The 14,338-nt window shown below is 33.1% G+C and overlaps 1 protein-coding gene across 1 annotated transcript; it reads left to right on the top strand.

Moving 5' to 3' along the window:
- The first annotated feature begins 7,636 nt into the window (after positions 1-7,636).
- On the top strand, positions 7,637-11,262 carry LOC127248995 (cytosolic sulfotransferase 5-like). The gene is made up of 2 exons (XM_051271582.1): positions 7,637-8,393; positions 10,906-11,262. The coding sequence occupies exons 1-2, from the start codon at positions 7,678-7,680 to the stop codon at positions 11,183-11,185; spliced, it is 996 nt and encodes a 331-aa protein (XP_051127539.1). The 5' UTR covers positions 7,637-7,677; the 3' UTR covers positions 11,186-11,262.
- The last annotated feature ends 3,076 nt before the right edge of the window (positions 11,263-14,338 follow it).

Here is a 14,338-nt window from a genome sequence, read left to right as displayed (position 1 = left end):
TCAAAGTTGCGGATCGTCTAAAGAAGACATCAAATCCAAAGCCGACGATCGAATCACCCACGCGGAGACCAAAGTTCTTCAAAAGTGGCAAAGTCAAAGCAAAGGTCAAAGTCGCGGATCGTCTAAAGAAGACAAAAAATCCAAAGACGATGATCAAATCGCCAACGCGGAGACCAAAGTCCTCCAAAAGCGGCAAAGCGAAAACAAAGGTCAAAGTCGCGGATCGTCTAAAGAAGACAAAAAATCCAAAGACGATGATCAAATCGCCAACGCGGAGACCAAAGTCCTCCAAAAGCGGCAAAGCAAAAACAAAGGTCAAAGTCGCAGATCGTCTAAAGAAGAAAACAAATCCAAAGACGATGATCAAATCGCCAACGCGGAGACCAAAGTCCTCCAAAAGCGGCAAAGCCAAAACAAATGTCAAAGTCGCGGATCGTCCAAAGAAGACAACAAATCCAAATACGATGATCAAATCACCAACACGGAGCAAAGTCCTCCAAAAGCGGCAAAGCCAAATCAAAGATCAAGCCTCGGATCGTCTAAAAAAAGACATCAAATCCAAAGCTGACGATCAAATCGCCCGCACGGAGACCAAAACCCTCCAAAAGCCGGCAAAGTCAAACTGAAGACCAAATCTCTTCGGATCAAAGAAGCCATCGAAAACCAAGTTGGAAAATAAATCGACTCGGAAGGAAAATCAAAGGACCCATTTAGAGAATAAGACCCGCTTTAAATTCAAATCAAATATTACCAAGTTGGAAAATAAATCGACCCGGAAGATATTTGATTTGAATTTAAAGCGGGTCCTATTCTCTAAATGGGTCCTTTGATTTTCTTTCCGGGTCGATTTATTTTCCAACTTGGTTTTCGATGGCTTCTTTGATCCGAAGAGATTTGGTCTTCAGTTTGACTTTGTCGGCTTTTGGAGGGTTTTGGTTTCCGTGCGGGCGATTTGATCGTCAGCTTTGGACTTGATATCTTTTTTTAGACGATCCGAGGCTTTGATCTTTGATTTGGCTTTGTTGCTTTTGAAGGACTTTGGTCTCCGTGTTGGCGATTTGATCGTCTTTGAATTTGTTGTCTTCTTTGGACGATCCGCGACTTTGACATTTGTTTTGGCTTTGCCGCTTTTGGAGGACTTTGGTCTCCGTATTGGCGATTTGATCATCGTCTTTGAATTTTTTGTCTTCTTTAGACGATCTGCGACTTTGACCTTTGCTTTGGCTTTGCCGCTTTTGGAGGACTTTGGTCTCCGCATTGGCGATTTAATCATCGTCTTTGGATTTGTTGTCTTCTTTAAACGATCCGCGACTTTGACCTTTGCTTTGGCTTTGCCGCTTTTGGAGGACTTTGGTCTCCGCGTGGGCGATTCGATCGTCGGCTTTGGATTTGTTGTCTTCTTTAGGCGATCCACAACTTTGATCTTTAGTTTGTCTTTTCCGCCTTTTGGAGAGCTTCGGTCTCCGTGTGGGCGATTTGATCATCAGCTTTAGATTTGATGTCTTCTTTGGACGATCCGCAGCTTTGATCTTTGATTTGTCTTTGCCGCTTTTGGAGGGCTTTGGTCTCCGTGCGGGTGATTTGATCCTAAGCTTTGGATTTGATGTCCTCTTTAAACGATCCGCAACTCTGATCTTTGAGAAGGTGGATTTGGTGCTCCATAACGCTTTTGGCGGCGTGTCCCTTTGACTTTTGGATCGAAGAGGGCCGAGTTTGCACCTTTTATGAAGAACGCGATGAACTCCTCGAAGCTTTGAGAGAAACTTTGAAGACCTTCCCTTGGCTTTGACGAATTCCTCGACAGCTTTGAGAGCCTTGATCCTTCCTCCGGCTTGGACATACGACGAAGAACGTTAACTCCATCGATTCGCCAACCAATATCGGATCATTTGTCCAAATTGGTGACTTGTCGACGAAGAACGCTTCGAAGGACACGAAGAACAATGAAGAACATTGCAGAGAGTCTAGAGAGACTTACCCTTGCGCGAGTCTTCAAATGAACTTCGGTGTCCCAAATGAATTGGCCATGGCTCCTATTTATAGGGGATGGGTGGCCTTGGCTTCCTTTTCGGATGGTGCCACGTGTATGAAAAGATTTTATAATCTTTTCTTTTCCATCGGATGCAGTTTTCCATTCTTGACGGATTTGATTGTGCACTTTCCTTTCTCGCCAAAATCTTTATATCATTGCCTTTTTTTGGAAGATAATAATTTATATACTTCCTTTATTGACAAGATCAATTCCTTTATTGACAAGATTAATTTATTTTGCTGCCAAATTTATTATGGCTCTATTTATGCACGTAATATTTGTACGATATCTTCCATTTTAAGCATATTTTTGCATTAATGGTTGATATTTATTGTACAAAAATTAACATATGTGCATAATTAAATAGCATATATTTATTTTATTGGAATTTTATTTTCTTCCAAAATACATGATATTTAATTGATTTTACACATATATTTTTAGTGTCTACAAAATGACCCATTGAGACTCTTTTAAGCCGACACAAAGCGTTTAAGGCGTGAATGAGTCTCGAAACATAAGTCAATTTTTCTTTTTGACTGATTTTTTTTTATGGCTATTTTTTTTTTTAGCCAATATTTTGTTTTTCAAATGGCTTTTTCTTTTTTTTTTCTTTCTTTTTTTTTTTCGGGATGAGATTTTTTTTATCTAATTGATTTTTTTAAGCTCGATTTTTTTTTGGACTTTTTTTTTTGCCCGATTTATTTTTTAGTGCTTGTCTTTTCTTTTTTTTTTTTGGCATAATTGACTGAACTCGGAGTTATATTCCAAGTTGCCTACGTATCCGGTTAAGGAATCAAGTCATAACGTAGTTCAAAACAAATTGAATTTGTTTGTTTTTGTTAACAGTTTATTCTCGTGTTAAGGAGTATTGTTAGAAAGTTTATCATCATTTTCAGGAGATTGCAGAAAGTTTATCCTCGTTTCTAGGAGAGTGAAGAAAGTTTATCCTCATTTCCAGGAGATTGCAGAAAGTTTATCCTCATTTCCAGGAGTGGTGAAGGTATGACTGCCACCACTGTTTGGAGTGTTGTATTTTTCGTCTTCTGAGAAATCTTCAGTAGACGGTCCATACATTCCACTAGACATCATGCTCAATTCCATATCATGAGCGCGAGTGGCGAGTTCTTCAAAAGTATGGGGTCGGATCCCTTGTAGGATGTATTTCAAGCTCCATTGCATCCCTTGAATGCACATTTCTATGCAGGAAGCCTTGGACAGATGGTCTTTGCAGTTGAGGCTTAAACTTCTCCAGCGGTTGATGTAGTCAATTACTGGTTCATCTTTCCATTGGCGGCTGTTGGTGAGTTCAGTCATGCTGACGGTTCTCTTTGTGTTGTAGAACCGATTCAAGAACTCGTACTTTAGTTGTTCCCAATTGTCGATGTACCAGTCGAAAGCGTTGCCGTTTAGTGACCGCACAAATTGTTTGACTAGGAGGTCTTCATATGTTCCAGCATCGTTGCATGTCTCGACAAAGTACGCTATATGTTGCTTTGGGTTGCCTTTGCCGTCAAATTGTTGAAAATTTGGTGGTTGATAGCCCGTTGGCATTTTGAGGACGTCAATTCTTGCAGTGTAAGGCTTGGCGTAAGTGTGCGTCGGCCTTGAACTCCCTTCAAATTCTCTTTTGATTGCCCCCTTGATGTATTTGTCAAGTTGGGATATATGGATGAAGGAGTTGGATGATCCTTGAAATGGATTTAATTCCGCCACCTTTTCTTTGCCATGACGTTGGTCCACAAATGTTGCCGCTTTATTTTGGACCGCTGGGGAAGATTGTTGTTTTTCAGTTGCATAGCCGGCTTCTTCATGCTTGTCCAGCTTTGTGAAAAGTTTTTCAATGAGGGCGTCTTGTTGTTGCATGTGTTGAGACATTCCTTCAACGATTTTGGCCAATGCTGCAAGTTGATCTTCTATATTTGAAGCGTTGATAGTCATCACCGGAGCAGAGTTTGATGCGGTTGAATGACTTGAAATTGGCCGATGAGTAGGTGGCATGAAAGTACTTTTGAAGCTTTTATATTCCTCGCAGAGAAGATTTTGATCCACAATCTTTGGGTCCTCAATATTTGAAGCGTTGGTAGTCATCACCGGAGCAGAGCTTGATGCGGTTGAATGACTTGTAGTTTGTTGAGGGGTGAACAGTGCGGAAGTACTCTTAAAGTTGTCGTCTTTTTCATAGAGTGGACTTTGCTCTGTGATTTTTGGAGAAGTGTCTTCAGATAACGACAATGCTCTTTTGGTCATGCTTTGTATTGTCATTCCAGTATTTGTTGAAGCGCTTGAGGTTTTGGACGCAATGGGTGTGCCAACTTCTTTGGCAGCGACGGCGGCTTGAGCTGCAACTTTTGATGCAACGTTGAAAGTCTTGATCTTGTAGGAAGCCATTGGTTGTTGAAAGTTCGTCGGAAAGAGAGATAAAAGGTAGAGAGGTCCCACTGGGCGTGCCAAAAATCTGTGGACAAAAAATTGTGTTATTTTTAATAAACACAAAATTTGTACAAATTATATTTGATTTGAATTTAAAGCCGGTCCTATTCTCTAAATGGGTCCTTTGATTCTCCTTCCGGGTCGATTTATTTTCCAACTTGATTTTCGATGGCTTCTTTGATCCGAAGAGGTTTGGTCTTCAGTTTGACTTTGCCGGCTTTTGGAGGGTTTTGATCTCCGTACGGGCGATTTGATCGTCAGCTTTGGATTTGATGTCTTTTTTTAGACGATCCGAGGCTTTGATATTTGATTTGACTTTGCCGCTTTTGGAGGACTTTGGTCTCCATGTTGGCGATTTGATCATCGTCTTTGGATTTGTTGTCTTCTTTGGGCGATCCGCGACTTTGACATTTGTTTTGACTTTGCCACTTTTGGAGGACTTTAGTCTCCGTATTGGCGATTTGATCATCGTCTTTGAATTTGTTGTCTTCTTTAGACGATCCGCAACTTTGATCTTTAGTTTGTCTTTTCCGCCTTTTGGAGAGCTTCGGTCTCCGTGTGGGCGATTTGATCATCAGCTTTAGATTTGATGTCTTCTTTGGACGATCCACAGCTTTGATCTTTGATTTATATTTGCCGTTTTTGGAGGGCTTTGGTCTCCGTGCGGGTGATTTGATCCTAAGCTTTGGATTTGATGTCCTCTTTAAACGATCCGCAACTCTGATCTTTGAGAAGGTGGATTTGGTGCTCCATAACGCTTTTGGCGGCGTGTCCCTTTGACTTTTGGATCGAAGAGGGCCGAGTTTGCGCCTTTTACGAAGAACGCGATGAACTCCTCGAAGCCTTGAGAGAAACTTTGAAGACCTTCCCTTGGCTTTGACGAATTCCTCGACGGCTTTGAGAGCCTTGATCCTTCCTCCGGCTTGGACATACGACGAAGAACGTTAACTTCATCGATTCGCCAACCAATATCGGATCATTTGTCCAAATTGGTGACTTGTCGACGAAGAACGCTTCGAAGGACACAAAGAACAATGAAGAACATTGCAGAGAGTCTAGAGAAACTTACCCTTGCGCGAGTCTTCAAATGAACTTCGGTGTCCCAAATGAATTGGCCATGGCTCCTATTTATAGGGGATGGGTGGCCTTGGCTTCCTTTTCGGATAGTGCCACGTGTATGGAAAGATTTTATAATCTTTCATTTTCCATCCGATGCTGTTTTTCATTCTTGACGGATTTGATTGTGCACCTTCCTTTCTCGCCAAAATCTTTATATCATTGCCTTTTTTTGGAAGATATTAATTTATACTTCCTTTAGTGACAAGATCAATTCATTTATTGACAAGATTAATTTATTTTGCTGCCAAATTTATTATGGCTCTATTTATGCACGTAATATTTGTACGATATCTTCCATTGTAAGCATATTTTTGCATTAATGGTTGATATTTATTGTACAAAAATTAACATATGTGCATAATTAAATATCATATATTTATTTTATTGGAATTTTATTTTCTTCTAAAATACATGATATTTAATTGATTTTAGACATATATTTTTAGTGTCTACAACTACAATTCAATATAATATTAATATTAAAAAATCTACGTGCAAAAAGCAAACGCCACCCTTCCAAGACGGAGGGATTATTTTTATTTTGGATAAAATTTACTAAATTAAAATATACTTTACAAATATAAATCAGCTTAATTAATATATAACATCATAAATACGTAACACCCACTCAAAATCCCTTTATTTCTATTTCTCTCCGTAAAAAAATAAATATTATTATGTATATTTAAAACTTCACATCTTTTATAAAATTAATTTATGTAATTATAAATAAATAAAAATATTTTTTTATTTACTTGTATTATAAAAATTTTACTCTTTAGAAAATGATATCCATATCGTATATATTTATTTATTACTACATAATTTTCAAAATATTTAAATATATATTTTAAATTTTTGAATCATATATATTAAATTTACTTTAAAATTATCAATATTATTAATTAAATATAAAGTAATAAAATAATACCATAATTCATTATAATTAACTAATTAAATATTCTTATCTTAAGTTTCCTATCCCTAATTAAAGGATTCAATTATAATGAGATCCGTACTAATGAAAAGTTGTCATTTTCCATTTCATATGTCTCAAAACAAAGTTATTATTTTTTAATTTAGTAATTGTATTACCTACCTAACATAATAAATACTCTTCTAACTTACACTATATTACACAAATGACATTACTTTTATATTACACAATATGAATAAAATAATTTTTTTTCCTACAACAAAATATAATGCTAATATTTAAAAATTTGCGTGCAAAAAGTAAACGACAATTTTTTTACTGGACGGAGGGAGTATATTAATTCTTTAGGGGGTTTTGGGAAAATTTGGGTTTGAGTTTGAATTTTATTTGAATTTTGAAGTGAGTTTGAATTTATGTGTTTATCTTGTGTTTGGGTTTGGAGAGTTTTGATGTGTATTGATTTGATGGTAATGAATATAATAATATAAATGTGTACTAATTTGTATAATTTGATATAAATTTATTTTATATTTACATATATATTTATAAATTTTTATTTATTTGTATTATAAAAAAACTTATTCTTTACAAAATGACATATATATTATATATATTTTATTCAATTATAATTATTATACTTCCTCCGTCTCCGTGCAACGTTTACTTTTTTATAATATAAGTTGGAAGGGTATTTATTATATTAGGTAGATAGTACAATTATTAAATTAGAAAATGATAATCTTATTTTGTAACAGACAAAAATAAAAAATGACAATCTTCCACGGAGGGAGTAATTTTTTATATTTATAATTTAAAAAATAAAAAATACTAATAAAAAATGGAACAAAGCCTTTTCAAACTTTGTCCCTCCAAACCGACACAGTCCAAAATTATTTTTTTTAATTTATGATATGAAAATTTGCAGCCGCTATCCGAAAATACATAAATTCGCGGGCCACTGTTAAATTGCCCAAAAGGGGCCAAAGAAACACGCCCTCAATAAATAATTTAGTACACGACCTACCTGTCACATCACTCCTTTTCTGTTCAACATTCAATCAACCAGTCTAACTATATATATATATATATTATATAGTAAAACACATCAACACAACCATAACCAACCAAGCCCTAAAACACTATCCTCTTTCCCGAAATGGAGAAAACAGAAAGCCCTAAAACCCTTTCCTCCCCAGCCACTGATTTGCTGGAGCGAGAGGAGAATTGGGACAACCAAATCCTCGTCAAATACGAGGGCACATGGTACGTCGACTTCACACTACAACCGCTGCTGTCTGCACGCACCAACTTCAGAGCCAAAGACGGTGACGTAATAGTGGCGTCACTCCCCAAATCAGGGACAACATGGCTGGTCGCCTTAGCACTGTCCATTGCCAAACGCGGCCTTTACCCCCCGGGGCAGAGCCCCCTCCTCACTGCCCACCCGCAAGAGGTCGTCGGCAGTTTGGAGTTCAATCACTACTTGAAACACGACAACCCTGACCTCGAAGGAATCCCAAGCCCTAGAATCTTCTCCACGCATGCGCCGCACGTGATGCTTCCCGATTCTGTCCGAGAATCAGATAACTGCAGAATCATTTATATTTGCAGGAACCCTCTCGACCGGTTCGTTTCGGTTCGCCAATTCTTGCTCGCCAACCTGGTGGGGATGGAGGAGGCGGCGCCCCCCGCCATCGACCAGGAATTCGACAAGTTCTGCCGGGGGATTGACGTATGCGGACCGTTTTGGGAGCACATTCTTGGATATTGGAAGGAACATTTGGAGAATCCGAGGAAGGTGTTGTTCATACACTACGAGGAGATGAAGGAGGACCCAGTGGGGCATGTCAACAAGATTGCTGAATTCCTGGGGTATGCAATCATTTATGGAATTATATATATATATATATATAATTGCAATACGTATATAGCCCTAATGACGCTTATGCTCTAGTTTATAATAATGTTATGTAAATGGAGGGGATAACTGGGTGTCAATTCCTATTTTCGAGTTGTGTTCGTGTCGGGTTGAGCAATGGGGAGAACAAAAAAACTGTCAATCTGAATCCGACTCGAATTTAAAATTTGACCTGAAACTTTAGACCCGAACACGACACGAATTCTTTCAGGTTGGGTTCAAATTGACCTAAATTAATTTCAAGTCACCCGAAATCCGAACAAACTCGATACGAACCCGACATGAAAACTTAAAAATAATTAAATTAACCTAAAAAGAATCATTTTATTTTATATTTTTATATTATTTTATATTTAAAATAATAATAATCAAAATTTTAGGTCAACCCGAAACACGAAACCCCCAAACCTAACCTGATTTTTATATTTCGGGTTATCAGGTCAACTCGAAACACGACCCGAACACGACACGAATTTTTTTCATTTTGAATTTGGGTCGACCCGATTTTTTGGCAAACCCGAAATACCTAAACTCGAACCTGAAAAATTTCAGGTCATATGAGTTTGATTTATCGGATCGAGTTTAATTTTGACATCCATGGGGATCACCGCCCCCTCCCACCCTGCCCTACCTCACATATATACATATATATATGTATGTGTATATATATAGATGATTTATATTCCATGGGATTCTTCATCCCAAAAATTAATTCTATCCCCGCATACATGACTTGTATATATACATTAATATATACACATATGTGCATATATATACATTATGTATGTGAAGATAGGTGATAGGGTGTGTTAATAGGACAAAAAATCCAATGTAAATGTATATATAAAGTACTCCCTCCGTTTCGCCACAGATGACCTCATTTTCTTTTTAGTATGTCCCACAAAAGATAACTCTTTTCTATTTTTGGTAAGTTTTTCAATCTTAAACATACTTAACAAATATAAATCAATTTAATTAAACTTATAACATCTTATACGTAGGACCCATTCAAAACCCTTTTAATTCTATCTCTCTCTTCAATTAATAAACTCCTCATTTTTTTTATAAAACTAATTTATAATAATGATAAATAAATAGATATATTTTTTTATTCATTTGTATTATATAAAATTTTATCGTCTACAAAATGATATTCATATTGCATATATTTTATTAAGATATAATTTTAAAAATATTTAAAATACCAACAACATTACACATTTAAAAATAATAAAATATTATCTTAACTTATTATTAATAATTTAATAATCTACATTACCTAAAATACTGTGTCCCGAACAAAAGACTTCATCTTCCGCCGGAACGTGGGAGTATATATGTACATATATGTGCATGTATATATGCACATATAGAGTATATATATATACTATAAATGAGGTGGGGCAGGGTGGGAAGGTGGTCGGTGATCGCCTCCCTATGTAAATATATTAACAGTAATTTTCTAATATTTTAAAATAATGCAGTTTATTTTTAGTGTTTGTTGAAGTTAATCGTCGTTGAAAATTTTTACTAGCTAGTATTAATAAATAACAACTATAGCTCTACTATTTATTGTAGATATTTTTTTTTTTTATGTATGGTTTGAAATCAAGAAATAATAATTTTTTCATTAAATAAAAATACTTAGAAAAAATAATTAAGATTTTAAAATTATGCCCATGGATTGGGCATAAATTTTAATAAAAATGGATAAGAATAGTATTTTTTTTTTTAATTATTTTACTAAAAAATGATATATATTTAGATGAAAAAAAAGGTATGTTGGCTTTTATTTTAATTCAAATATTTTATTTAATTTTTTGTTTTAATAATATTTTAGTATGACACTTTGGAAGAAAAAAATTAGCGTGATTGTTTTGTAAAATGGTTTGAAAGTATATATATATATTTTTATGTGAAATGTAAAGATTTGTGCAGTTTTTTTTTTTGACAAAAGGAACACTATTTTTATTAAAAATTATTCAAACAAAACCTAATATATTTTTTATATATTCTTCAATTATTTTAAAGCATATATATACACATAATAAAAAAAAGAAAAAAAAAGCTAAATACATAATAATAAATAAAAAATGGAGGTGGGGAAGGGGGGCTCCCCATCAATTATGTCCAATTTGCCCTTACACTTTTTAAAAAAAATAGTATATTTGTAACGGAATTTCGTTTCTAAAGTTCACGTAGTTAACCTAATTTCATCTCTAATTCCGTCTCTAATATCATTAGTAACGGAAAAAGTAGATTTAAGAACGAAAAAATCTTGTTACATAATTGATATTTTTTTGTAGTGTTAATTTAACACTGCACATTAAAATAATATTTGAAGAGAGTTTAAAGTTTCAATTGTTATTTATTTATTAATTAATTTATTTTTATTTTTGTGTAATGCTTAATCAAATTTAGAATTAAGTTCGTTTAGATTTAAACACAATTAATCTTGAATTGCAGATGTCCCTTTACTGCTGAAGAAGAAAAACAAGGGATGGCTGAAGAAATCGCAAAGTTATGTAGTTTCGAGACCTTAAAAAACATAGAAGCGAACAAACAAGGATATCTCCATGCCACATTTAAAAAATCTACCTTCTTTAGAGAGGGTAAAGTTGGAAATTGGAGTAATTATCTTTCACCGAAAATGGCCGAAGATATAGAAAAGATAATAGAAGCCAAGTTTAAGGGCACAGGTATTAATATCAAAACAAAATTCCATACTAATAAAGGAACGGATTAGGTTTGGCCGGGGTTTATCCCGTGCGCTCTTTCGGGTAGCGGCTGCGAGTTCCCACGTCATAAAATAAAATAAAATAATGAATGGAGTAAATGTATTTATAATGGAAATGGTTAGGTTGGTATTTAGGGTTAGTCATCATTAGCCCTAATCACCATATGAAAGTAACTAGAGTTAATCACCATTAACTCTAATAAGCATATGAAATAAAATGTCGACACAACATACTTGAAGAAATACAGCATATGCTGTATAAATTCTTAGTATGTGTTGTTGTTGTCTTTTTTTTTTTTTTTTTTTTTTTTTTTTGTGTGTGTGTGTTGTATCAATAATTCTTTGCAGAGAGCAAATGTAATGTGTTTATCTATTTATATTATATAAAGATATGTTTTGTGATGTTCATAATTTAATTCATATATATGCTTTCTAATCTTTCTTGTATTTTCAACATTGTGTTTATTATCATTAGAGGACAAATGCATATAACCTCTGTATTCTTTTTAAAATATAATAAAATAAAATAAATAAATCATCATAGTAATTCTCATCTTTTATAATATATAGAAAAAAAGATATATATGTATATATTGGTGTTCAATTTATTGTATTTTGTTGTATTAAAAAAAAAAAATAAAATGGTGTTCCATTGGTGTTGGTTTGTGAATATTTGATTTGGTTTGAATTGAATTCAAAGTTTTTTTTAATAGTTTTGAAAAACTGTGTTTTTTTAACTTAGTAAATTTTGTTTGAGTTTGCTAGTTTTGATAGATATTAATTTGATAAATAATAATTGATTTTTGTGTGAATTTGTAATTTAATAAAAAATAATTTAAATTAAATAAGATGAAAAATAATAATAATAATAATAATGGAATATTGTGATTAATATTATTATATTTTTATTGTTATAAATATATATTAAACTTTAATTATAATTAAATGATTATTATTATAAAGTACTTCTCTTTCTACCTTTAAAGGGTTGCATTTATCTTTTGCGTACTAATATTAAAAGTATTTTGTATAATTTGTACAAGTATTGTTAATTATATTAGTATCATAAAACGACACTAATAAAAGTATTTCTGTCATTTATTCTTGAATTATACTGCGTTATGATATAATAATTAATATTCAAAAATCAATAAGCAAAAAGTAAACGTGGCCTTTATAGCTGGACGGACATAGTATATACTTTATTTAATTATTTTGCCCTAACTAAAACAATACGGTCTGCAATAGTATTTTTGTCATTTTTATTGAATTTCCTTCTCCTCCGGTTTTACCGACCTTTTGCTGTGCCACTGCCGGGTGAAACACACAGTTCAATAACGTTGCCTTTCTGCCGACCCTTCTTTGCTTCACGGCCTTTGACAAGCAACACAACCAAGGGCGACGGTGAGTAGGGTAAAAAAAGAGTTTTTTTTTTAGTTTTTTTTTTTTTTTTGTGCAAGGGCGGAGTAATTATATATGAGGGCGTGTGAAAGTTAGGGAAGGGTTGTGTATTGTAAATAAAAGAGAGAAAAATAATTTGGGTCGAAGACTTGAAAAACCTTAAAAAAACACAGATAAATTGCCCACATGTAGATCTATCTATTTAATGTAATAATAGCTTATACAAGACAAAATTGATGAAAAATAACTCAAAAGGTCTAAAAGATAATACTTATTCAATGCACTAATAAAATACGGGGGATTGTCGTCAGAGGCGGATTTAGAAAAAATATTCACCGTAGCACAATATATAAAGTTAAAAATAAAATAAATTAAAAAAATCAATTTTATTATAAAAAATAAGAACAATTTATCTTCTACAACTATTCTCGATGTTTTCGTGCTTTAAAATCTATTAATTACTGCTTCATTCGAAACATTAACAAGTGTTTCTTTCTCTATAGCACAAATCAACGAATCATTCGAACAATCATCACCCATGCGATTGCATAAATCTGACTTCACAAGTTTCATATCAAAAAAATATATTTCAGCTGTTGTTGTTGTGATTGGTAAAACCAAAGTTAGTTTCAATAATCAAAAGACATTAGGATAAGAAATGTGCTTTTTGTTTGCACCATCATTTTAGCAAGATTGCTAATACTATCTAAATTAATAAATATTTAATCTTAAAGTATAGTCTCATAGTAAATATCAAGTTCACGCTCCAATGTATTTCTATCCATATGATTATAATCATGTTGATATAATGCATTAACTTCACTAACTTTGATGCATCAAACATAGAAACTAAATCCGGTGGACTCATAACAAAGTGCATCTATATAATGATTCCTTCAGTTCAATAAAATTATGTAACTATTTTTTGTAATGATCTGCTAAACTTATGCACAAATTATTCATAATAAACAATTGCATCCATTCACAATTTTATTATCTTTACTTTATTATTTTTGTTAAATGCATGTAAATTTAATATTTTGATTTTTTCAGTTAAATTAATTTTTTTTTAATTTTATCTATTATACTTAAATAAAAAATTAAAATATAATTTGATACCAAATTAAAAAGACATTTATTAATTATATTGTTTAATATATTTTTAATTTATCTGTAAAATTTTAAAAATACATTATAAAAGTTTAAAATGAAAATACATTTTAAAATAATTGTATGTCTTTTTCGTTAAAAAATCATTTTAACTTTATTATATTCAATCACTTTTTTATTAAAAAAAAAAAAAAAATTCTTATAACAATATATCTAAACATAAATTAAAATTTTTTTTGCTTTTAGCTTTTGCTATTATCTTCTGTATTTTTAAGTTAATCCAAATGAAATACACGATTATTTGAATTAAAATTAAAAATTTATGATTTATAAAATTAAAATTTTAATTTAAACATATAATAAAATTATATAAAACAGATATAAGAAAATAAAATGATATGTGATTTGAATTATTTTTTTCTAAACCCATATTACCTACGGAAGCCAAGTCGAAGATAACAAGTGATTGGTTAAAGTGAGACGACGGTCAAATCTGCCATTGCCGACCACAAAAGAATTAATTAATCAATAATTATATTGCATACTTTTCAGCGGAAACCATATCCCATCACTTTAATGGTCATCTCTTCTGTCGGATCTTGCAGCCTACACTTTCAGCGTGCTCTCCAAGTTCTCTCCCATTCACATGAT

This window comes from Andrographis paniculata, unplaced genomic scaffold (genome assembly GCF_009805555.1).
Source record: "Andrographis paniculata isolate CXL003 unplaced genomic scaffold, ASM980555v1 Contig35END, whole genome shotgun sequence".
NCBI lineage: Eukaryota > Viridiplantae > Streptophyta > Magnoliopsida > Lamiales > Acanthaceae > Andrographis > Andrographis paniculata.
Note: the sequence above shows the minus strand (reverse complement) of the source record. Positions and strands in the feature narration are given on the sequence as shown.